Genomic DNA, 27,558 nt, shown 5'->3' with positions numbered 1-27,558 from the left:
CGGATCGATGTTCGAAATTTACGGATTTTCGGCATTCGCTACGGATTTTCTGCGGATTATTGAAAATTGTCATGGAATCATATTGATAAACGAAAGTTCTACCTCACGACCAAAACAACAGGGCATCAAGTTCAAAATCAGCAGCCACATTTTTTGTTTTTCGCCGAAAATACGGATTTAAGAGGTTTGAAATCTGGCAACGCTTCGTCGGAAAGCATCAGGAACAGCGAATCAGGAACAGCCAGATTGCAAACCGCTCAAATCTGTAGATTTGACGAAAAAAGAAAAACGTACTAATATTGGCAAAATGAAACTTGCTGACTTTTTTTGTTTAGGGCGTCAGGTAGAATTTTCGTTTATCCGCAGAATCCCTATCATTTTTTCGATAATCCGTTGAAAATCCGTAAGAAATGCTGAAAATCCGTAGATTTCGAGCATCGATCCGTAGCTCCGTAGAAATGCTGAAAATCCGTAGATCTGGCAACGATGATCAGGAAGTAATCTTTGGATACACTCGGCAGGACTAAACAGCATTGGACGTAATGATTGGAACGAAGATAAAATCAAACTGCACATAATCAGTTAAACTCGGAAGAAATCAGCCGAATGATTCTTTCCGAAGCGAGTTTACGCACCTGTGATTGCCACATGGGCTGGCAGCAAATTTCTTTTTGGGGTTACGGCTGAGGCCAACATGCGCGAGTGCTCAAGAGCCGGTTCTTCAGAATAAAAAAAAGCGTCCTTAAAAAAAGAACCACGCTTCAAAAATAAGAAAATTATCCACTGCCCAATGTAGAATGGCAAGAGCGTGACCGGATCTACGGATTTTGAGAACTTTTATGGATCTACGGATCATGCTCTAAATATACGAATTTTCAACATTTCTTACAGGTTTTCTACGGATTATCGAAGAAGTTAAAGGGATACTATAGGTAATCGAATTTTCAAATCGACGACCAAAAAAGGTCACTTAACCTCAATCAACCAAAATAATTTTGCAATCTGGCCCTGCTGTACGGAACCGAAATAATCGTGTTTTAAAAATTCTGAAAGCAGTTGTTCTTTTTTCAAGAGCCACTGTTCATTCGCTCTCTTAACACGTTCCTGTGGTGTATTTCCTGGGAGGCACTGTCACATAAAAAACGAGTGACGCTCTCTGTTAGCCTTTCAGTTAAGCCACGCGTTTCAAAGCTGGGAGCTCTCCTTCTTTGTTTTGCCGCTCCGAGAATTTCTTTGGGCCCGGCTTGTAAAACTACCAATAAGCAACTATTGACTGTTCGATATTCCTCGCCCACACAGCAAAAAAAAATGTAACGCTGGATGATGTAATTTGTGGAGACGACGTAGTTTTAGGGCTTTCTGTTGTTATAATACATCTAAACGACGTACCCGTATGCGAACATGTCGTGTAGTGTAATATCACAACCCTCTATGTGATATTGCATCAAGTAGTCAATGTTTCCTCAATTGACGTTCAAATGTTATTCATTTCAAAAAGTAAGATACGGATTACGGACCTCAGCTATATTTGTTTGGCTTGTAAGTACAACCAAAATTTTATAAAAATGTAAGCAAAACCATACCTTCAAATATAATTTGATTATTTTTCATTTTTAGGCCGATTCGGCAGGTTTGCATTTGCGGTACAAAAATAATTCAATAATTATCAAACAGCCGGGTACATCAAGAAAATGTAATATTAGGTACCACTTGCGACTCAAGTTATGTGCAGGTATTTGATGTAATATCACAACACTTTTTTTGCTGTGCATCACTAAGCAACGTAAAATGAAAAGCGGAGAGCAGTGGAAAGCCGTTCGTTCGTTCTCTCAAACCATAATATCCGAAGTGTTTGTGGTTCAAAAAAGAGCCACAGTTCAAATAGAGCCACGGTTTGGAAACGAGCCGTAGGTCGCCTCTCAATTTTGGTTCAAGAACTGGTGAGCTGCCTCATACTGGACAGCTTACCAGTTCTTGAACCAAAATCTTTTTGGAAACGTGGCTCTTTTTTGAATCGCAATCGTTTTTTGAAAGAACAAACGAACAGTTTTCTGCTGTTTATGTTGCTTGGTGATAGGCTGCCAGAAACGGTTGAATTCATAAGAAGTTTGACGTAGTATGAGGGGTTTGTCGTTTTTCTAGACTCATCCTACAAATTCAACTATACAAATTATCGACAATGCCAAATTTCCGACTTTCATGAAAATGAAAATCTTCCCTACCTATCCCCTCGTTAGCATCGGAAACTTGATCTCTCGGCTGCCCAAAAGTACCGTTCGTTCTGGATCATCAACGAATTGAATTTTCTCTCCCCGAAAACCGGACCGAACCAGTTTCTCCCGGTCCAATATGATCGGTGTGCTCGAAAACAACAATGAACAAGGTATTTCGTTCACCCGTTTTGGACAGCGCTGACCCAGATATGGGTGGATGCGATTAAAAAGATATTAAACCTCGGTGAAACTCCGAGAGCCCATTGCATTATTACGGTAGCTCGATACACGATTGCTCAGAATGATCTCCACTGAATCGCACCAGATCAAGATCCTCGGGGATAAGGGCGAAAAACTGAAGGCCCTTTCATTGAAAGTTTCTCCGCGCCGCTACTTTGGGAGCAACAAGTTGCCTGACAAGTCGATCGCCGAAATGCAAAGAAAGGAAAACTTTCGCTCTCGTTGACTCGGGTCGGTTCGGGTGGCTCTCGGTGCAGCCGAATCAACAGCGAACATGTGATGTGGGTAGGTTGTCGTTTTTTCCTCTCTTCGTCACCGGATTGAGACCACCGCCTCGTGAAAGCTCAGGTCTCGCTCGCGGTTCGATAAGGACAAAAAATATGGTTCAACAGCTTCGTAACCATGCAAGGTGAATCGAACGAATGGAGTTTATTGACTCCTGCCTGAGCTATTGCGTCTTTTCTACCAGAGCTGTTACTAGCGGCTAGTGGTCCCATAGTGATGTCCCACCACCAATCTTTTCACAAACAATAAATTTCTCCCTGCTCTACTGGTTCCGATCTATACAGCTGGCCCTTGCTGCTAGGTCCTATGCCAACAAAGTCGTCACATTTGTTTTCTAATATTTCTTCTGCAGGTAACGATCTCCATAACTTAATTATCGATTCGCATCACGGCTGACAGTTGGGAAACGACTTTCATTTCCACTCGCATCATCGCGAAAGACGCTGTCAATACGTGTACGTGCAACTCCAAACAGCGACTCGAGCGACGTTTTCTTCGGAAGGGATGTAAAGATTTGGCTACTACTAGCTATCAGACAACTATTATTGAGCCATCTGGTCTGTATGTCTACTACGCAGTAGTTTGGCAGTTGACTATTTTGTTTTGATTTTATTTTCGGGGGTCCTTCCTCGCTTCGGAGCAAAAATAAGCTAACTGCGCAGCAGCCCCGGTGCGTCAATTTTCGGTGCAACGTGCCGTTACGTCAGGCCCCCGTCAGACTTCAATCAGGTTACTCGCTGGCTGGAGTTGGTCGGTGTTGCGTTGATGAATGGCAAGAATCAGCAAAATCTCTAGTGGTTGGATGTTTGTTGTTGTTGTTTTTTTTTCTCTTCAGGCTGTTACTAAATCATTCAGCGAGTTGCCCGGGGATAAACCCAAAACAGTCCTCAAAATTTGCGACTGGTTCGTTTGCTTACTACTTTTTCGTGTGTGGGGTATTTTTTTTAAACGAAAATTCAACCACACTTGTTTTTTTTAATAGTATCTGAGAATCTGATAAATTAGTCATCAGCTTGCCAGGATCATGCTCGAACTGCAAAGTTTATGATGAGTCATTTTTGAGAAATGATGATGAGAAAATCGATGAGGATCAACCAGAAAAAACTATGTCGGTGACGCAGCATAAGCGGAAAAAAATTGAGTCAAGCGATTTCATATACTTAACAGGAAATAATGTTAATTCTAAATGCAATCTCACTTTTGGAAATTTGCACATTTTTCTAGCATAAAAATATCTTTTCACCACCGTATACATTAAAACTACGCCTGAAGCTGTTGCAGAACTTCTAATCACCATCTTACACGATGTCGAGAATTGTAAAAGGCACGGGTTTCTCCGTAGATCTACGGGTTTGAAGCATTTCTAGGGATCTACGAAAGGATGCTCGCAATCTACGGATTTTCAGTATTTCCTACGAATTTTCCACGGACTTTCGAAAAATTATAGATATTCTGCGGATAGATGAACGAAAATTCTACCTGACAAAAAAAAAGGTCATCAAATTCCATTTAGCAAAAATCAGTAGATTTTTTGTTTTTCGTCAAACCTCCGGAATTGAGCGGTTTGCAATCTGGCAACGCTGTGTCGAAAAAATTATCGAAATGGAGTAGTATCAGATTGTTGTTCTCACTAGCTGTTTTGACTTTTTTTTAAACGATTGATAACCAAAGTATAGCTTCTTAAGAGAAAATTCATCCATGACTTCTCCTTATAAACAAACGATTTTTTTTAAATTATATGTGGTTTTAAAACTCTATTTCTTCTACAGATTCCATTATAAAACACATATTAAGACCCTCTGTTCAAAATTCAGAGAAATGCTTCGTTAGTTTTTTAATAAATGACTCACAGAGCCGGATTAAGCCATCGGGGGGCCCGGGGCAATTTTTCTCGGGGGGCCCCTATGATTCGATTTTTTTTTTAAATGCTATCCCAGAGAATACAAAACATTTCAAACGTGTAAAAGAACTGGAGATGAGTTCAGTATACTGTCTTCTAATAGCCATGTAGTCTGCTTTTAGTTTTTGGAACCTTCAAATAAAAATTGCTAATTAATCACGTGCAAACATCGTGGTTTAGAAGTTTAAAAAAAAAGTTTAGAAATCAAAAAAAAATGAATGCTCTGATATGAGCTGAAAAATTCCAAATTTATTTCTCATTTTGTTTCATCGGGAAAAATTTTCCTCATGGCAATTGGGAAATATAATGAAAATTTAAAACATAGAAGACAAAATTCAAAAAAATAAACAAAATAATTAAACTTAAATTTCATTGAGATACAGATATAAGAGTTTAAGAATTCAAGAATAGAAATCAGGTTATATTCCGAACTCAGTGTCTCAAATCTAAATCATGATTTCAAATCAAGTTTTGAGAAAAAAATATGAATTAAGTTTGAAAAAAAAATCAAAGTTACAATCAGAACCAAAGCATAAATTTCACCACATGGGAACTTCAATTTTATATATTTGAAACACAATAAAAAATTTTATGAATATGTTTATGAATATGATTTTCATCAGATAAAAAAATAGTTTTCAAATTGCTATTCTAAATGTGACCAAAATTTAATCAGAAGCCCACGGGGTATAAGTGCAAAAATGATCGATTGAAAATAAAATTGGAATAGAGATTAAATGTTTAAATCACAGAATCAGTTATCATTGAAAAAGGAATCAAAATTAGTTTAATACCTTAAACAAAGATCCTGAGTTCTCAAAACTCAGAAAACCATGAAACTGAACTTCAATTGGTGAAAAAACACCACAAGACTTGGAAATCTTAATGAATTGAATCTGGATAAAGATAAGATTAAAAACTTAGAAATATTCATGTTAATAAAATCACTCAATGATATTGGCAACTCAAATATTACACAGTTTTTATGATAATTTGAGAATGATAATTTGGAAAATGATATACTGAATTCAGGATATTTACTTCAGTAGCTGATAAAATTTTGGGTTAAATCAGTTGAAAATGTTCCAATAAGTCTAAAGCAGAATTTTGAATGGAAATTCAATAAAGAAACTCTGGAATGTCAATCGGTCCAATTTAAGCAACTACAGTTTTTTAAGCATTTATTTTCAAAACTAGGAAGTGACAACGGTTTAGAATTAATAAACCAACGGAAAGTTCAATAATAATGATTGAAAAGTGAAAATTTATAATAATACCCGGTATAAACCCGGATACTGCCCGGGTAAAATTCTGATATGTTTATCATAAAGCTTCTCGTTCTCTTTTAGCACTGTGAGCTAACATGTTTCGATAAAAAAAAAGAAAAATGGAGGTGTTTTGCCTCATATTCGTCTTTATTTTTTCGATTTTGGTTTCCAATGTTTTTGTCCAGATTTTGAGTTGAAAATTTTGAAATTCAATACCAAAATTTTGATATATTCATCCCGCAAAATGCGGGAAAACTTCTTCACTACTTACTCTAGGGGACCCCCTCAATTTTTTTTTTCCTCGGGGGGCCCCCCTGAGCCGGGGGGCCCGGGGAAATTGCCCCTTTTGCCCCCCCCTTAATCCGGCCTTGATGACTCAGCTGCAGCATACATATTAAAACAAGAAAAATAAATCAATATAATACACTAGCTGATCCGGTAAACTTCGTTTTACCCGTTACCTAATAAATCGTTGGAAAATGTTTACAGTTCTATAAATTTTCGTGCTCGTGAATCAGTTTTCATGAAAATCGTCTTCAAGTTGTTCGAGTTTTGTCCCGTTTCTAGTTGATTTTGTTTAGGAGCTCCCCTTCCATGAAAAGTGAGATTCTTGAAACTATTATACAAACCATCTCTGACCCGAATACCAAATTTCACTTCATTCCGACCAATCATTCATACGTGATGTTGTTACAAAGAAAACGCCTCCATTTTTATATTAAAGAATGTGGAAAAGAGATAATTTTGTATGGGGACCCCCCTTTCATGAAAAGTGAGATTCTTGAAACTATTATACAAACCATATCTGACCCAAAAACCCTCGGATACCAAATTTTAATTCATTACGACCGACCATTCATACGCGATGTTGTTACAAAGAAAACGCCTCCATTTTTATATATAAGATTTCAAATTCAAATGTTTCAATACAATTTAAAGTTGTGCATCAGAAGCGGAAATTAAGTCACGGTGGGGGCAAAATGAGCATCCCTATATGTACATACAATCAGAGATGCGAGAATTAACCCGTCACACTTGAGTGAACTAGTGATTTTTCCTCAACAAAACGGCTCCGTGCTCGATTGACGAAACCTCACTACTCACAAGACGGAAAAGCAAGACATTTCTCCGTCTTGTGGCTGGTGAAGCTCTTCACCCACTCGTGTTGATAATGAAGTTAAGACCTTGAAAGAAAACATAAAAAATACCTTCCATGCTAGGATGCTGGAAGGGATTAACAATAGAAATTACGAATTGAAAATGAGCTTGCTGTTCTTCTTCTGTTGTTTGAATGCGATTGGCGAATGCTTGAGTTTGAAACTCTGTTAGCTTCACACGACTGAGAGATGAGTGACTGCAAACGAAAAGGAACTCATTTGAGAAACAGTCGAATGAGTGCGACGGACCAAAAGGCTTAACAATCGCAGCGTTACGTCTCATGACGAAGACGGATCGCAACCCTGCATACAATTTTGAAAAGTGAAAAAATACACCAAATTTTTATTTTGATTGCTAGCAACATCGCTTAAAACGTGCACTTACGAAATAACCATATCAGTCTACCGAAACGCATTATTTGTCAGACTATGCAGCAAAGGTGCTCAACGTACCCCACATGGAGATTTCGCTCCTAGTCAATAAGTTGAAATAAAAACGGTGTTTTTTTTAAAATTGACAGCGCTATGCTCTAACCCAGTAAACATGAATCGACAGAGAGGTAACTCAAATCGACAGAGAGATCGTATCGATCTCTCTAACGATTTTGCATCATCTAATCGGCAGAGAGAAACACACCATACGCGTGCCTTGGGTGAGTGCCACGAAATAATCTAAGACACGCCCTCCAGAGAAACACACGAACACAATCCGAATCGTGTTTGTATGTTTCCCTTTGAGACGCGTGTTTGCCTGCCTGAGAAATCGGCTGTTACGATTGAAAGGGCACACGGGACCGGGACACGGGAACAAAATGCGAGCACACCGTACGAGTGTACGATTCAAACTGATTTCGCATGTACGCATTCGTATTTGTTGCCTCTAGGTATCTCGGCAGGACAAACCGAATGAGAATATTTGCGTTCTCGGAGGGTCGCCGAAATTAACCGTTTTATTCTAAGTTCGGTGACTCAACTCTCAATTTTTTGCATGCTCTGTCGATTTCTGAGAGGACGCACTTACTGGGAAGTAGGCACACTCATAATCGAGTGAATCTGAATGACATAATTGCTGTGAGAGAAGGAGATATCACGGAGAGTAGGTTTCCTCTCTCTATTTGTCGGTTAGGTACAGAGACTCCAATGTGCCTGATTTTTCTGGATTTGCCAGATTTTTTGAGGCTCAGTCTGGCAACAGGATAAGCCATTGGATTTTCCTGATTTTTTTTAAATAAGCCTAATTTTGCCTGATTTTTGGGGATACAAAGAAAAATAGGTAGTAGTATAGATACTAAGACACTGGACTGAGTCGATTTGGGGTCATTTTTGATTTTTTTAAACCCTGCCTGGCTGACTACTGACCCTGACTACATTTCATGCAATACTTCGCGAGGGTACAGCAGTGATGTCAATTGAATTTAATGTTTATCATTGCGAAAAGACATTCCCCTGTTAAAAAGCTTATAACTTTTTTGTCTAATAAAATACGAAGTTACGGTTTTCGACAAAGTTGTTCAGCGGAAAATTTCCTTTTGAGAATTTATAAATTGGCTCAAAAACCATCAACTGGCTTGGATCCACAGAAGAAACAAAAATGATGTTGATTTTTCAGTACAAAATATTCAATTTTACCATACAAACCTAAAAGATCAAATTTACTCATGTAAAAATTACCTAAAAATTCTGCAAAAAATCATTGATGAGTTCTGGACCAAGACGATGCTTGGACCCCCAGACCCCAGGGTTTGAGAAATTAAAAAAATACCCCAAATCGACTCAGTCTACTAAGACACGCCTCAGGGATACAAACGACACGATCCGAATTGTGCTCGTATGTTTCTCTTCAGAAGCGTTTTGTCTTATACCCGACATTTTCACTTCCAAATGTGTTTTTTTGAGCAAAAAATCTTTTCCATCTGCTTTTATTTTACGAAAATCTGTATTAAAACTAACGATATATGAAAACTCAGTGCAATGATCACAAAAATTTCTTCATTTTCTTAGCTTCAACAAGTGTATCTGATACAAATTCACTCATTTTAAGCGTTTGTTGTCTGTTAAACGAATTTCGGTGATAAATTTTTTTTTTTTCAATAAGTCAGGAGAATTAACATGATATTTTCAAAGCCGCAATGCTTTGAATCAAACCATAAATCTTAAGAAATCTGTACAAAATTTAAGAAATCTGTCATCTGCACGTTACAAATCTGTACCAAAATTGAGTCCACAAATCTGTACTTTTCAAGATAAACCTCTACATGTGGCAACCATGCTTATACCTTATTCGTTTTCGCCACCCAGACAACTGAGGGTCGTATTTTATTTTACAGATTATATCGTATAGAATGTTATTTAAACTCATTTTCGTATATCTGTACCTACAATGTGCGGCCCATGCATACTCTTTATCGTATTTAAATGCATTGCATGATTTTATTACGACAAAAAGAGAGACTCGTATTTATGTACATATGAACTTGACCTTTGTGTACGATAATTCCGAAAATCCGTGAAACGACCGATATAAGATGATCAGCCGTGATCGCGCTATGCATAAAATAACTCGAAATTAAGATTAATTTGTAAACTGAAAAACAGAAAATAAGCTCGCAACTCTGCTTGCCACTTGGAGATATATGCTATACAATAGTATGTAACTGCATACATCGTTGATTGGAATCGTATTTAAATAGGCTTCAAAATGTTGGTCTATTTTTAGATCATCGATGACGTGTTCTACGATTTAAAATATTTAAGTTATAGAAATATTCGAATTTGCTTTTGGTTTAATGCCTTGAAATGCCAAATCCCCATGAATTAATAAATTCCAGATAGAGTCGAGGAACCATCAAGAGCTGCAGATCGTATCGTTAGGGATCAAGTCCAGGTAATACAATAACTTCATGAACGTCGAAAAAATTCAGCAATGAGGCAAATAATAAATTGTACGATATAAACTTGAATTTTACAGCAAAAAACGAATTTCTTTGGAATTACCTTATTTTTAATCAACTGACGGGTAATGAGAGCCCTGCACTCAAGACGCAGAAAACGACCAAATATGTCGTCAAACTTTCCATATTGATACGAAAAATGTCGTAAATAAAGATATTCCGAATCGCATATTGAGCGAAGACCTTCAAGATTGCAAACTCAACCATATGATGATGTAAGTTGTCATAGTATATTCCAAAAAGAATCAGGGTAGTCGTAAATGATTCGCATGACAAATCGTGCAAATCGTAATTCAATACAATCCAAATCAAGAATATGTGTGCTTATGTACCTATATGGCCTCCAAAATGATATGTATATACTGTTTTTGCTGCATTATTTACGATATGTTTACGTGTATATTTGTGTTGCAAATTCGAAATACCCACCAAATGGTTGTCTGGGTACTCGGTAGTGTTGCACCGTCCAGAACGAACATAAATGGAGTTTTGCCCTCACCTAAAGTTGGTGTGCGAGAATTCGATAGTGCCGACTGTAAATAGCAAGCTGTGAAAGTCCATCAGCAGCTGGTATTTGTTTTCGCTTCCACATAATTTGTTTACATCGGGAAGCACGACCTGTCAAAATTTACGACACTATTGGTAAGGACCAGGGTTGGTAAATTTCGCCCGTCACGCTTGACCCGACATTTTTTTTTTCATCAAACGACCGGCACCTTACTCAATTGACGGAGCCTCACTACTCGCATGACGGATAAAGCACGACAACAATCAACATTTCTCCGTCATGCGACTGGCGAAGCTCCTACACATCCTCGATCGGCTGCTGCCGGCATTTACAACTAATTGAACGACTTGCTGGCAGAGAGCAACAATAGCAATAAAAAACTGAAAACGGGCTTGCTGGCAGGAGCAACAATAATAATAAATCCGTTTCTTTTTCGTCTTCGGTCGTCTTCGGCTTGCTGGCAGGAGTAACAATAATAATAAATGCGTTTCTTTTTCGTCATCGGTCGTTGAAATGCGATTGCTTGACTAGGTCATTATTTTAGCTTCAAATGACTGGGGAATGAATGACTGGCAAACGAAATGACTGGTCGTTAAGGAACAGTCAAATGAGTTTGAAGGACCATTTTACCGTTGACCGTTGAATTTTGCCAACCCTGGTAAGGACACAAGCAACACTCGATATTTTCAGAGGTTGCCACACCGTCCGCGCTCAGTTCACTGATGCCGGTGCAAAGGTGTGCGCATAAACGAACACAAGACAGCCAAAAGTTCACAACTGGTAGTACACCGGTGCAAAACTGAACGAATGAATTAGACGTTGCCCATATCCCGATAGGCCAAGCTGAATGAGAACAGAGTTTTCGTCGCTCTTCGAGTGTCGCTGAAATTAATCGCTTTTTTCTTAGTTCGGTGGCTCCATTCTCAATTTTTTCCATGCTCTGTCGATTCCTGAGAGGGCCACATGAACTGGGTTGAGTTACTCTCTGGAGCTTCTCCCTTGCACTTAATCATGTTCGCTCTTCCTCTCACACTAGCGTAGTCATCATCGCTCTTTGCTTTGGAGGTTCCTTGGCTTCTCAACATATTAGGGAACAAAGATGGACAAAATTACACTGCGGTGTACTTTTAAAACGCCACTGCGGAGAAATGCCAACCATGATACTGATTGGAGTAATAAATCAAAACTTCTATGAACACAAAACTTGAGGAAAAATGCGACTATTATGTTGCAGTGTACATGGTGATTAATCTATCTCGTTAATTCCGAATGTTCGAAAATTATAATTTTTCGTTGAATTGTTTTTTTTTTTTAATTTATCATTCTATACATTCGGAAAGGAGATTTTTTTGTTGCTGAAAAATAGATACTGTAGAAGTGTTATTAATGATAATTTATTTTATAAAACGTGTTCATCCGTGAAAAATAAAGATGCTTAATATGCTCCTATATCCCCATCACTTTTTTTTATTTTTCTTGGTAAAAAATTTCTACAATGTTCTGGTTTTTTTACAAACTTTAAAAAGCAAATTTTAGCCAGGATTAATTGCAAATTGCATGGAAGTAAATTTAAACATTAATTATTCTTAAGGTGTCGTTAGTAAATTTTTTCATACATAAGTTATTCTTGTTGATCTTCGATGAGAGGTGACAATTATTAATGTGACTCAATCTAGATTTACCTTGACAAAACGACAGCTCATGCCAAATGTAAGAATGCACCTTTATCCACAATTTTTTTTTTTACATTTAAGATCCAAATTTTACTAGCTCATAAAAGTGCCATAGATATGAACCTATCCAAGTCATTCCAGAAAAGAACAATACCCAATAATAGTTTAAAATGGACAAACATCAAAATACCCGAAACAACACCAATTAAATCTTTGTTGACCTGTTCTTTTCCCATCTTTCTTTCTTGCAGGGGAAGCGGATAAAGTGAAAACTCTGATCCGGCTACGGGCTGAACTATCGCCCCTCTTCACCGGCAAGCGGAACGCATCGAAATACGCGTGGGCGTAAGTATCATTTTAATGGTTGTTAGTATTGTTCTTGTGCATCGCCTCTCCTCTAGCTCCTATAAATAGTCCATAAGCAGTTCACACCCCCATACTTCCTGGGGCTTGGGGCAGCTGGCCGCCCACGCATTTAAGCCTTCCGCCGCCGTTTGCGGCACGTGTTTTCCCAAGGCAGCTGCCCAAATCTGACCCACTTTTCCGCGGCGGCGTTGGCGGCGATCGGCAAGTGACTCGATGTCTGGGTCCGCCTTCCAGAATCCAACACTAGCTGGGTTCCCAGCGATTGTTCCGTAGCGAGAACGGCAACTTTCCCGAAAGTTGGCCGAAAATGCTGCTCCAGAAATGGTACAATTCCCTCTTTGAATCTTTCGTGCAATAAGCCACAAATATGTGGTCGAAGAGCTGGAAATGGGCGATGGTCATTCAAAAGAAGGAAGGGAAGGGTTGAGGGCACTTCAGAAGAGTTCCCACATTCCAGATTAGATTTTTTTTAAATGGCGATCGACCTTTCTCGGACTTTGCTGCTGCCGATCTGTTGCCGTCTGTTCCGGACTAACGGAAGATCGTTTTTATTTTTCCTTTTTTTTCGGGGAAATTGGAAACTACGGAATTGATTTACCTACCCGGTTCGCTCGGATGATCTTGCTTAGTTTGTTTTATTTTTTTTCTATTTCAACCACACTCTTCGCAACTTCAGCCAACAATCGAGTTGGAGCCGGGCGAAGTTAGTAGAACATGCAATGAGCTGTAGGTTTTCGGAAACAGCATCAAGGGAGAAGATCTCCTAGAGCTATAAACAGCGTGGAACAGACGGAAATCAAACGGGCAGCAACAAAGGAAAACAGAACTAGAGAGAAATCCGTTAAACCATTAAAATAATTGTAGAAATTTGAGGTTGCTTTTAATCGCTTTTTCGCTTGCTTCGGATGCAAGGGGGAAGCTGAAACCAGAACAACAAGAAGAAGAAGAAGCAAGGAACCCGCACGCAACTTTTGAGAAAAAAGAGAGCTCCGAAAAGGTTGGCAACCAGGGGAGATGAGATGGGAAAATGGGAATGGGAAATGAAAGAGCTCTAAAAGTATAGGTAGTTTAACATGTTAAGAGCATTCAAATAGATAGGTGGTAAAGCTCCAGCTCCAAAACTTTTACTCTGAAATAGGGTGTGATCAACATTTGATCACATAATCGAGTTATCCAAACGTATTTCGTATTGCTGAGCGAGTTCCCTGGTGTTGGGAAAAAGTGGTAGAAATTTTGACACTTTTAGCACTTTTTGAAAATTTTGCCATGTAAAAATCTGGAAGAGGAAGACTGAAATTTTCTGCATCGTTTTCTGCATCTTTTTTTTACTGTTCGGCAAAAAGCCAGCAATTGTTGAAAAGATTTGTAATCGTTCAAATTTTAACTTTAGATGATCAGTTTCGTGTTGCGAGTCATGTAACTCAGTTGTTTGGGTGCTAAATTTAGATTTAGCTAAATTTTTAAAACAACAATTAATCAAACCATTTTTATTTATCAGCTTCAAAATTTTGACGAAATTTGAGCGACTTAATACGCCATATCATACAAGAATTTTCCAGAGCAAAACAAAACCTGATTAAATCATTGTTTTATGCAAAACAAGTGCTTTTCAGCATCAAACAAGTTCTATAAAAAATCACTAAATAAGAAAGTAAAATTTTGAACCTTCGCACTGGTCGGTAGATTGATGAGAGAAATTTGACGTTTGAAAGATTTTTTTCTTTTTTTATTCAGTCTTCCTCCCCCAGGTAAAAACATTTTCAAGATCTGTGGCCTTTAATTTTTTTTTACAACACGTGTTGTATTTCCGCATGCTGTGATGCAAAAATAGCAATATATCTGTCACATACGGCTGAAATAGAAACAGTGCTGTAAAAAATACAACGCCCAAAGATCTTGAAAACATTTTCGCATGGTAAAATTTTCAAAATGTGCAACACTGCCGTTCCAAGCAAGATTGTCCCATGTGAAAAAACGTGCAAACGAGAAAAAAGCGAATGAAATTTCTGCTATATTTCCAATTTTTCACTCAAAATAAAACTTCACCGACAGTTTCTTCGTAGTGAACAGTTCAAGTTTATCATTTTACAATATTTTCTGCCAAAAAAATACATTTCTTGCAACAAACTGCAAAAGTCAGAACTGTCAAAACTGCTCCATGTGACACTTTTGCGTAGAATCAGAACGCATACCGATGCTAGTTCTACGAAGAACTGTCACACTGCTACAATTTTCCTATCGTTTTATAAGTTTTTATAGATTCTATTTTTCCTCTTTGTTTATATAAATGTATAGTACAGAGTATGGATCCTGTAAGTAGTGCCTACCGAAAAGTTTTTAGTGAAAAATTCTCTGAATAAAACACTCAAGACTCCTCACTCCTCCTCCGCCCTCTATTTTACACAGCAAAAAATTTCTAAAAGTACACAGAATCTAAAACACGAGTGATCTATTTTTCGAATGTAATTACAAAAATATGTAATTTTAAACTTCTTTCGATGTAATATCAGTCTATTTTCCAACATTGAATAAAAATAAACTGTTTTGATTTAATTCTACACTGCATCATGCAAAAATCAACCGATCAATGAAATTTATATCACAAACAGTGTAAAATTATATCTGTTTGACTTAAAATTGAATGCAAATATTTAAATTGTGCCTTTTTATATTTCAAGTTAGTTTGCGCGTCGGGCACAAAGTGAACAAGTCGGAAAATTATTTGGAAACTAGTCATTCAAAGGCGTAGCTACAGGAGCGCTTTAAGAGTCTTTAAAGTAGTAAGTTTATGAGACGTGAAATGAAGAATATGGTTGAAACTGATTCGTTTTCTCTCCATTACAGCAAGGTCAGATTTTTTGCAGCGGCTGATATCCGGCCAGTGATTATCCGGAGGAACTTTTGTAAGAACAATTCAAGTGTGCAGGATGCTGATCCCCGTGCTGGGAATCATCGGATGCAACAACAATTCCAGCCTGAAGCTTTCCGAATGGTTTTTTTTTTATGTTCAGTTTTGGAAATAAATGTGAATTAAAAATTATATATGCGGCGTATTTATTCAAGACAAAAGCAAAATCTAAATATGTAGAAAAAATATCAATATTTACGCTAATAAATTTTAAAATTTACATCCCTGTGTATTTTTACACGACGGCTTTGGTGATCCAATCTCGTGCATTGATTTCGATCTAAATTTACACGCTTCAAAAATTACATCCTCAAAAAAAATACACCGTGATAGAATTTTACATCAAAATCGATGTTCCGTTTTCGTGCATCGTTTTCGATCTAAATTTACACGAATTTTTCTTGCTGAGTAGTGTCACGTTCAAAATAACATTATATTCAACAGTTTAAACTCATCTTAAGAGAATTTTTTTGATAAAATTTGCATTTTTCATAGAATTTTCTGATGTGTGACATTCTTGTGTAGTAATATCAAAATAGAGACAACCGCCTTGATGAAAATTTCGTATAATCTCAGAACAAAGAATATTTCTAGAGTTTGTTTTGATTAGGTCGTATGAACTACACAGCAAGAAAAATTCGTGTAATTTTAGACCGAAAACTATGTACGAAAACGGAACATCGATTTTGATGTAAAATTCTATCACGATGAATTTTTTTGAAGAATGGAATTTTTGAGGAGTGTAAATTTAGATCGAAAACAATGCACGAAATCGGACGACGAAAGCCGTCGTGTAAAAATAGACGGGGATGTATATTTTAAGATTTATTCTCGTAAATATTAGAAATCTTTGCTAAATATTCAGGTTTTCTGTTGTCTATGAAGGATACGCGCTGCTTTTAAAATTTTAATTTCGCATATATTTCCAAAAAAATCCTAAAATATATGCACCATCACGCACAGCGTCAGCCTGGTATTTTTGTTTCATCCGATGATTCCCAGAACGGTGATGTTGAACAGATGGCCGTCACCAGGATCCTCGATTCGTCCCAGATCACCATTATTTTTCGGTCCGCGTCACCTCCGCCTGACGAAAATTTCTCCGAAAAATCACTGCCACTGCGAAAAATCTGATCTTGCTGCAATTCCAACAGCATTCTTTTTTAAATATGACATTATTTTGATCCTACCAGCTTTTGAAGGATTATGGAAATGCTAGAGCTACGCCTACGACTCGTTTTCGAATAATTTTCTTACTTGTTTACTTTGTATCCGACACGCGCCACACAAGTTGCACATTTTCATTTAATTTTTAATCAAACATACAATTTTACACTGTTTGTGATATAAAATTCATTGACCGCTTGATTTTTACATCACGGAATGTAAAATTATAGCAAAACAATGTATTTCTATTCACTTTTTGAAAAAAGACTAAAATTACATCAAAAGGAGTTGAAAATTACATCGCCTTCGATTTACACTTGTAAAAAATTAGACTACTCGTGTTTTAGATCCCGTATACTTTTAGAAATTTTTTGCTATGTAATGTAAACAAAACTGAGTTATTTGCTACAAACGATTGATAAGCATGTATTTTATATTTGGTTAAAAATCAGTTTCATTTTATCATTGAATAACTTTTACACAATGATTTAAATTTAGGACGAATGATGACTGTCTCATTTTTCAGTGCAATTTGATTTTTGCGTTATTTTGCGCTGCCGTGTTTTTTCCGGGATGCAAGAGGTCGCTAAAAACAATTCGTCAGGTTGGTTATCACGACGTTATTCTTCGTCGCGTAAAGTTTTTTGTACCTACCTACCTACCTAAGGGTCCAGCGCCGATTGACCGGCGCATAGGGCTGAGATAAAAGATCTCCACTGCTGGCGATCCGGAGCCAGCGTCTTCACTTGCTGCCAGCCGAGGTTCTCGTCAACTGTGCGGATTTCAGCGGCTAGACTTCGCCGCCACGAGCTTTTGGGCCTGCCTCTTCTTCGATGCCCATCTGGATTCCAGTCAAGCGCCTCTCTGCAAATCTCGTTTTCACCTCTTCGCAGCGTGTGCCCAATCCATCTCCACTTACGTTCCCGAATCTCGATTTCTAGCGCCTTTTGATGACAGATTTTTGTCAAATTATGAAAATCCGTGTAAATTTAATCGAAAACTGTGTCCAGGAGTGATCTTAGCTGTCCTAATAAAATAAATGGCTCCAAATTAGTGTTGGGTGAGTACCATCAGCTTCACTTTTCACTGTGTGAATAGTTAGTATTATTTTTTCGATGCTTTTTTACACTCCTTTAACGGCCAGTAGTGCCAATGGTAGTGGTCGGAAATGTCCGGGTGGACTCCTAATGGCAAGTCCCACAATTGAATCACAAATGCCATTTCTCAATGATTTCTGCGTGCTAATTGGATAGGATTACCATTTAGAACCTTTCATCAAACAACTCCGAATGAAAAACTGAGGATTTGGGTCAATCAAATCAGTTTTAGTAACCAGAATTGTCAATTGATCAAAAGGACGTTTGCGCCAGAAGAGAAATGCAATATGTCGTAAGTACCACTTCATTGAAAAAAATTGAATTAATGCAAGTTTCAAGTACATCATCATGTTTTGCGTTCAGTTTTACATTAAATTTCGAATTTGCAGACGAATTTCACCAGCAATAACAAAGTAAGAAAAGGTGTTTCGGAACTTTAAAATCGATTATATCAAAACATGCCAGGTGGTTCATACGACTTAATCAAAACAATCTCTAGATTTTTTGTGTTTTTATTCGAAAGTAAACACTAAAAGAGACCGAGACCGTGAAAATAACTCAAAAGTGACATGGGACAGTTTAGCTTAGAATTGCAGTACAAATGTCAAAATTTCTATCACTTTTTCCCAACACGAGTGAACTTGTTCTAAAAATTTCTTCTATAACATTTTAACTTAACTGTTAAATGTAAATTTACGTCTGGATTCTTCATTTTCATTTCTATTCTATATCACAGAATATAATTGTGCGTCTATATGACCCGATTTGAACTTCTTCGAAGCTGCTTGAGAAGTTGCACCATTTCTAATTTTTCAGACTTCTGAATAAGGTCATAAGAGCTAGCAAAAAAATGCAAATACTTGGTTATGATTATGAGGGTTCAACCTAAGTACTTCAAATTACACAAATGATATATTTTGGAATTATCTTGCCGTCTGCAGCCAGTTGTTTTTAGGGAAAAAAAATGCAGGTTTCTTTTAATGGATTCAGCAAACCGATTTCACTGTGAAAATGCACTTAACAAATGTTATTTCTTATTTTGATCCTATTTCAGACCCGAAATAACTCGATTTTTTTTTATTTCGCGCGAACAAGACTTTTTCCAGATTGTTTCAATTAATTACAGTAGTTAACAGCATTTTTGAACTAAGTAAGTTGAAGATCACCATTAATGTGAAATCGGGCGCTGAATTCAAAAAAAAATCTCAGTACAACAGTTTTCAAGTTATGCTCAAATTTGGAATTTTGGAAAAACACAAAAAATAGCTCTTGTAGGTACTTATATTCAAATTTCTCGGACTGCATAGCATTAATTTGGAAGCTCTTTTTTTTTTGTTATTAAAGTAGGATAAATTTTCTATCGATCATTAGAACTTTATTTTTCCGTATGATCAACGGTTGTGGTAGAATAAGTAATAAAAAAATCATTTCTGAATATAATTTTGTTTCATCGACAGTCTAGTCTAAGATTGTAAAATTTAAAAATATGGGTTTCTTTGGACCTTCTATGGACCTTCCATGGAAGTTCTATGGATCTTCTATAGACCTTCTATGAAACGCAACCACTTCTTTATTTAAAGTTCAATCGTTTTCAATTGTTTTTCTCAACCAAGGTTTTAATAAAAAGGTTCATAAAACGCAATCAGTCCATGAAGACAAAATTGATTAATGAAAATCCAGTTTTTTTTTGCTTCTCTCGTGCAAAATACCTCAAAATCCCCCATGGTCAGATCAAACTGAAATTTGGCAAAGGATCTTCTGGTAAGATAATGTTAATTCTTAATAATTATGAAAAAATGCATATATTACTGTATTAGTAAAATAACCATTACTTCTATGTATATAGTTATAGTGCTGTTTTTATAGTCATTTAGTGATAAATTTTTGATATTTAAAAAATAAGGACATTTTCCAAGAGTAATCCCGCATTGGACAAATGGATAGAAACCCTATCAAAAGGTTAACTTTGAAGGAAAAATGAAAATGAAAATAGTGGGAGGACCAATAAGAATGTGGGAAGGTAAAATTGCATTTCTATGTTGTAGCTCTAACTATTTAGCAATTATTTTAATTTTTGCCCCTAAATGTTTGCACCAAAAAAGTTAATTTTTTCATTTATAAATGTTTTTAAAAGAAAACGTAAAAAAGCTAGGTAAAATTGATAAACTAGTAGTTTCAAAATATTGTGAAGGTGCTTTGTTTACTTTATGATCAAGAAAACTCGTAAAAACCGCCAAAATAAAGACTGATCGAGCTTACCCCAAAACCTCAAATTCTAAAAAGAGACGAAATCGATTTTTAAATCAAATTGAAAGTAGTCCAATAAATTTCTGTTACCGTGTCTCACGTTCATACCAGTACTGGTTTAAAAAAAATTGAACCATGTCACATTATCCTTTACAGAAAAAATAATTGAAAAATATCGAAAAAAGTGATCAATATTACCCCGGATTACGATACTTTATTTATTTTTTCAAAATGTAATATTTGGAGCACAACTCAAAAAACTGTTCTACTTAGGTTTTTTTGAGTTTAATTTTCGGATTCAGCGCCCGATTTTACATTAAAAATTTGGGTCTAAATGACTCCGAGTGACAGATGTAGGAATTGAAATGCCTTATGGAAACTTTCTATTTATATTGATTCCGATACCTGATGAGATTCTTTTAAACATAATCAATTTGAATAAACAATTTTCCCGAATTGCCAAAAACTCATCAGCTTATTTTGATTTTTTTTGGGAGCGATGAATCCCGCTTTGCTGTAAGTTTTTGTCTTTCAATGGCGTTACGAGTCGAAATTCCAACTGCATAGTGGAAAGATCGTATAAAATGTCGTCTGAAGTCAGTTTAAATCTGATATGATAGATAGTCCGCCATGTTTATAAATTAGGAAGTTGTTTTGCTCGCGCGTGGGATTCAAGTAAGAAAATTATCTTTATGTTCTCTCTGCAACCAGCAGTGCATCCAGGTGGCTAAAGATCAGATGCGAAAGAGTAATATTGATCAATGAGAGAACTGGAAAATATTGTTGCTAGTAACGATCAATGATGTCAACCTTCCAGATTTTGTCTGGATCTTCCAGACTTTCGGGACTTTGGTCAGATATTTTTTTAAGTTTTCAGACTTCCAGACTTTTGACATTTCTTCCTGACAATTCCAGACTTTTGGGTTTGTACATGAATTATTCAACAAAACAGTGAAATTTCAAAATGTTTTTTTTTATAAAAAAAAAAGTAATGGGTAAAATTTGGAACTGAAAAGTGTTGGTAAGATATTGCCATGCTGTGAAGATTTATGTGAAATATGAAGTTAAGCATAGCGCGTTCTGCCCTTACTAGTGCAAATAACCAAAGAATGGGTAGATTGTTACTTTGCAAAACAGCGATGTGGCGACCAAAAACAGGTCACCACATACAGAGTTTGGCAATTCAGATTTTTCCAGAGTTTTTTTTCGAAATCTTCCCAGACTTTTTTGAAAAGCAGTTGGCATCTCTGGCAACGATTTGATGGCTATGAGAGCAAAATCTTGCGCTCTCTTGCATTCTTCTGAAATGTACGAATAAGGTGTCGGATAACGCCCAGTTTGTGTAGTTTTCTTTGCTTAAGAAAGAAATTAAATTTAGGTATGTATATTGCCTTCACTTTGGTAGATAAATGCCGTTTTTTATTCAACTTTCATACGATTTTTCTATAATGTCTATGGCACATATATCAAAACAGTATAAGAATATAGTGCAAAAATGTCTGCTTGGCAGTCTGGATCCTTAATTGAATGGATGGAAGTAAGGCCAGGAAAAATGTCAAATTTTTCATTTCTCAACCTACTTAAGCCTCCCCACTCCTTCGATTTTCTCGATAAATCAGAAGGGAGCAAATATATTATAATAAATAAAGTTTTAGAATTTAGCAAAAACTTCTATAAAATCATGGATTGTTTAAACAATAGCAAGGGCGAAAAGAAAACTGAGATCGATTAGAATATTCAAACATTTCGTTACGCAGATTTTGCTTAGTTTTCATTTAAAAAATTTACCTTTTTTCGAGTTTGTGTATCCGATACTGTATGCAATTTTGTTGCATACAAGCTTTTGTCCAATTTATTAGGAATTTGGGATATTTAATATTTTCCTCTCTTTCCTGATATTTAAAATAAGAGTGACAAAAGAAGTACAGTACCTCGTTTGATTTTGGCAACACGTCCAAACAATTTCTGTTGCCAAAATCGAGTGTTGCCAAAATTGAACGTTTTTTTTCTCAATGTTTTACTTGCTGTTTCTCTTTGCGGTCCTCCCAACGCGCATTTATTTGTCTGCCTCTCAACAAACCATTTTACTTTCACAGCTGTCCTCTAAACTCGCTGTTTCTCTATGCGGTCCTCCCAACACGCATTTATTTGGCTCTCCTCTCAACTCGCCATTTCTCTTAATCAGCTGTCCTCTCAACACGCTGTTTCTCTATGCGGTCCTTCCAACACGCATTTATTTGGCTGTCCTCTCAACTAGCCATTTCTCTTTTACAGCTATCCTCTCAACTTGCTGCTTCACTTTGCGGTCCTCTCAACACGCATTTATTTGGCTATCCTCTCAACTAGCCATTTCTCTTTTACAGCTATCCTTTCAACTTGCTGTTTCTCTTTGCGGTCCTCCCAACGCCCATTTATTTGTCTGCCTCTCAACTAACCATTTTACTTTCACAGCTGTCCTCTAAACTCGCTGTTTCTCTATGCGGTCCTCCCAACACGCATTTATTTGGCTATCCTCTCAACTAGCCATTTCTCTTAATCAGCTGTCCTCTCAACACGCTGTTTCTCTTTGCGGTCCTCCCAACGCCCATTTATTTGTCTGCCTCTCAACTAACCATTTTACTTTCACAGCTGTCCTCTAAACACGCTGTTTCTCTATGCGGTCCTCCCAACACGCATTTATTTGGCTGTCCTCTCAACTCGCCATTTCTCTTAATCAGCTGTCCTCTCAACACGCTGTTTCTCTATGCGGTCCTCCCAACACGCATTTATTTGGCTATCCTCTCAACTAGCCATTTCTCTTTTACAGCTATCCTTTCAACTTTCTGTTTCTCTTTGCGGTCCTCCCAACGCGCATTTATTTGTCTGCCTATAAACTAACCATTTTACTTTCACAGCTGTCCTCTAAACTCGCTGTCTTATTTGGCTGTCCTCTCAACTCGCCATTCCTCTCATACAGCTGTCCTCTGAAATCGCTGTTTCTCTATGCGGTCCTCCCAACACGCATTTATTTGGCTGTCCTCTCAACTCGCCATTCCTCTCATACAGCTGTCCTCTGAACTCGCTGTCTCTCTATGCGGTCCTCCCAACTCGCATGATAAGGCTGTCCTCTCAACTCGCTTTTTTTCCAAAATTATTATTTTTTTTTTTACGTAAGTATCATAAATATTAAATTTATATTAAAAAAAAAATACCTTACTCTGGCAGCACTGGACTTTTTCGCTCCCAACTTAAAAAAAACACGTGTTTTTTCTCTGGTGGGTGATCTCAAAAGAAGGCTCTGTTTTGTATAGAGAAACAAAAAATTTCTCTTCAAAACACTTTTCCACTTTGCAATGTGTTATCTAAAGCAACACGGTCCTGTATCGGTCGCCAAATGTGCAACTTAGATAATCACTCGAGATCACCCACCGTACTATGCTCTATCGCCGATCGACCATGGAAGACCGCTAACCGACTGCTGCGTCAAGAATGGATGTTACTCGAGCCTGTGCTGAGAGAATGTGTCATCACACTCACACGTCCGTTCGTGCTCCACACAGTATCGAGTTACGAGAAATGTTTCTAGGATAAATTGAGGGAGGAGGGGCGGTGTCCCTTACAATTTTTCACATCACTCTATATCTCATCAAGCAAATCGAACCAAATTTGATTTTCAATGAAGGTTTAGCACCCCTCCCTCTTTCCAGTGGGGTTATAGGAAGAGCGGGAGGGGGGCTTCTTTACAATTTCTTGATCAACTGCAGAACAAATTCGAGCTAATGGTACCAAATTTGGCAATAAATGCTGGTACGATTATTAAAGACCAGAGATGTTAAAATCGCGAGTCTACATACTCGCACTTTGCCCTTCTTTGCAGAACGATTTTATTTCGTTAAACTCAATCTGCAATGATGCTATCTAAAGTTCAACTCGGAAAGCATCAGGAAGTAAGCTTCGGATAAACTCGGCAGGAGTAAACAGCAATCGGGGGAAACATCAGCGAAGCATACGAACAGTTCTGCGAATTAAAAAACAAATCGTTTTCGTTCGGCAGCCGAACACATCAATCGGACGCATGGGGGCGTGGCTAAAATTGATAGATACAAGGGAACGGGAAACGAGCGAGAGAAGGGTGCGAGGAATGTTAACTCGGTCCGTCGGGCAACGATCGCAACGGGCAGCAAATCGAACCAAATTTGATATGAGAAGGTAATAAGGTATGAGAAATGTTTCAATGAAGGTTTAGCACCCCTCCCTCCTTCCAGTGGAGTTATAGGAAGAGAGGGAGGGGGGCTTCTTTACAATTTCTTGATCAACTGCAGAACAAATCGAGCTAATGGTACCAAATTTGGCAAAAAAAATTTGGTACGATTATTTAAGACCCCTCCCTCAGTCTGATAGGGAAATGAGAAAATAAGAGCTGAATAAAAAAAACTAAATTTTGATTTGGAATTAGCGCTAACAAGTTAGTCAAAGTAGGCTCTTACACTCTTTGAACTTTGGATGAATATGAATTTTGTTGCGTCGTGTTACCGATCATTCGGTAAAGTCTCATCGAATATTCGAAAATATTTGCAGTTTGATTGGTAAATATTGTGCACCAGATAAAAAACTTTTGCAACTTACGGTGAAACAACTAAAAATTGTCAATTTTAGATCATAGATTAAAGGTCCTTTCATACTCTCGAACTCAATAATAGGTAAATGTTTCCCAAGTCTCTTAAGCACAGTGAAAAGCCCCAGAAGAAAGACTTGAATGGAAAGGAAAAACCCTAGGCGACGAACCCGATTCGCCCGAACACGGTGATTACCTCAAAACAAAACAAAACAAAACGAAACCACACCTGTTTAACCGAGTTCACTCACTTTCGGCAAACATACAAAAGCTACCGCGCTTTCGGTTCGGTCGTCCTTTGCCATTATCCGCCATTTTTTGCATCCACTTCCGCGGGCTGAAACCAAACTGCGGCTATAGGAGCCATTCCGGACCGGATCAAAGTCGGGCGTATAATGGCGGGGTGCAGCACACTTCTCGATGATGACGTTGCTTTTACAGTTGCTGATGACGGCGATGAAAAGGTGACGATAGCGCGGTGTGAAGCAGCAGCAAAATAAAAATAAATTAAATTTTTCGCCTGAAAGTGAAATTTGCCTCCAACTTTATGGAGGCGATGATGTGACGATGTATGCCGACACATGGAAATCAACTATGAAAGCGCCGCCAAGTGGAGCCAGATTTTACATTCGGCTGTTGAGCGAGTCGTGGAAGGGAACTCACATGAGCATTGTTTCCTTTCTGGGTGGAAAAATAAATTGTTATTAAAAGAAAAAAAATGGGTTCACACTTTGTATAGAATTTCGAAAACGTACAAAGTCAAACATTTACTCGTAGGTTGTCTACAAAGAGCCAACGCGAAATTCACTGTTCTTTTTGACGGTCGCCATATAATAAGATCAGATAAGCTCACAGCACCTAAGCACTAGATAAAAAAAAATTACGCTCTGGGTGCTTAAAAAATACTATTTTTAGATAGTTTAAAACTTTAGTTTCCTCAAACTAAAGGCATATACCTATCTACAAACAAGCATGCATTTCATATTCAACCTTTTAGTCAACTATCACTTATACTTTTTACCCATTTTCTTTACAGAGTTGTGGAACGAGAGCTCAGTGTGCCTTTACCGATTTCAAAAATAATCAAAAAATGGAATAATTTGCTGCAGGAATACAAGGTAAGTCGTTGATCTATAGAATACGAGCCATAAAAACTTATAAAACTTATAAAACTTAAAAAACTTATAAAACTTATAAAACTTTTAAAACTTATAAAACTTATAAAACTTATAAAACTTATAAAACTTATAAAACTTATAAAACTTATAAAACTTATAAAACTTATAAAACTTATAAAACTTATAAAACTTATAAAACTTATAAAACTTATAAAACTTATAAAACTTATAAAACTTATAAAACTTATAAAACTTATAAAACTTATAAAACTTATAAAACTTATAAAACTTATAAAACTTATAAAACTTATAAAACTTATAAAACTTATAAAACTTATAAAACTTATAAAACTTATAAAACTTATAAAACTTATAAAACTTATAAAACTTATAAAACTTATAAAACTTATAAAACTTATAAAACTTATAAAACTTATAAAACTTATAAAACTTATAAATTTTATAAAACTTATAAAACTTATAAAACTTATAAAACTTATACAACTTATGAAACTTATAAAACTTATAAAACTTATAAAACTTATAAAACTTATAAAACTTATAAAACTTATAAAACTTATAAAACTTATAAAACTTATAAAACTTATAAAACTTATAAAACTTATAAAACTTATAAAACTTATAAAACTTATAAAACTTATAAAACTTATAAAACTTATAAAACTTATAAAACTTATAAAACTTATAAAACTTATAAAACTTATAAAACTTATAAAACTTATAAAACTTATAAAACTTATAAAACTTATAAAACTTATAAAACTTATAAAACTTATAAAACTTATAAAACTTATGAAACTTATAAAACTTATAAAACTTATAAAACTTATAAAACTTATAAAACTTATAAAACTTATAAAATTATAAAACTTATAAAACTTATAAAACTTATAAAACTTATAAAACTTATAAAACTTATAAAACTTATAAAACTTATAAAACTTATAAAACTTATAAACTACCGAAGTCTGATTTTATCAGTTGCGATTGTTTTCGTTCTGGGCAATCGTCCAGATCAGTTGCAATTTTTGCTCTAATTAAATTTAAAAAAAATTGTTGTAAAATCGAAATGAAATTTTTTGAGCAAGTTTCATTAAAATAGTCATGATAGTTTTTCGAAAGCCTAAAATACGATTTAAAATCTGCAGATAAAAGAAAATTCAAAAAAAAAAATTTTTTTTTGAGTAATTCATATGTTTTGACCAAATTTACCCGGATATTGCCCGGACATTTCCCGGATTTTGGTCGACAATTTTGAAATCAAATGCCCATTATTGTCAGGTTTTTAAATAAGATTGCCCGGATTTGTCCGGCTCAGATACGTGCTGAAAAATTTCTGGCAGCCTTAGTCTAGGTTAAGGTTGCCAGAATTTTTTCAGCACGTATTCGGGCTGGACAAACCGGGCATTCGATTTCAAGTTGGCGACCATAAATCCGGGTAAATTTTGTCAAAACTTAGAAGATCCTCAACAATAATCAAGAAAAAAAAATGAAAAACAATTTTTTTTTCATAAAAACTCATCGATAGATTTTTAACCGTATTTAGGCTTCCAAAAAACCTTTCATGATTATTTTTATAAAACTTGCTAAAAATATTTTGTTTTTGGAGATGTTTGTTGTTTTTTTTTTTGTTTAATTTGCCAAATACGGTGAATAAATCCGGGCAAAATCCGGGCATTTTTGAATGAAATCCGGGCAACCGGGCCGGGTCAGACTGTTCTCAAATTAAGTAACAAATATCCGGGCAAACCCGGATAAAACCAGGCAATCTGGCAACCTCAGTATTTGTATGTTCAATATTCTATATTTTCATTCAAAATTCATAGCATATGTGGGTTCTTGATA

General features: G+C 36.4%; 1 protein-coding gene across 8 annotated transcripts in view; it reads left to right on the top strand.

The window, feature by feature from the left end:
* Window positions 1–27,558, top strand: part of LOC129740711 (uncharacterized protein DDB_G0283357-like) — a 188,085-nt gene that overhangs the window by 74,846 nt on the left and 85,681 nt on the right. For all 8 annotated transcript variants that reach the window (XM_055732478.1, XM_055732479.1, XM_055732476.1 and 5 more), the window contains 2 exons: window positions 12,447–12,540; window positions 25,611–25,692. In XM_055732478.1, the coding sequence (XP_055588453.1) occupies window positions 12,447–12,540; window positions 25,611–25,692 (176 nt within the window). The remainder of the gene's footprint in view (window positions 1–12,446; window positions 12,541–25,610; window positions 25,693–27,558) is intronic.

This window comes from Uranotaenia lowii, chromosome 1 (genome assembly GCF_029784155.1).
Source record: "Uranotaenia lowii strain MFRU-FL chromosome 1, ASM2978415v1, whole genome shotgun sequence".
In the NCBI taxonomy this organism is placed as follows: domain Eukaryota; kingdom Metazoa; phylum Arthropoda; class Insecta; order Diptera; family Culicidae; genus Uranotaenia; species Uranotaenia lowii.
Note: the sequence above shows the minus strand (reverse complement) of the source record. Positions and strands in the feature narration are given on the sequence as shown.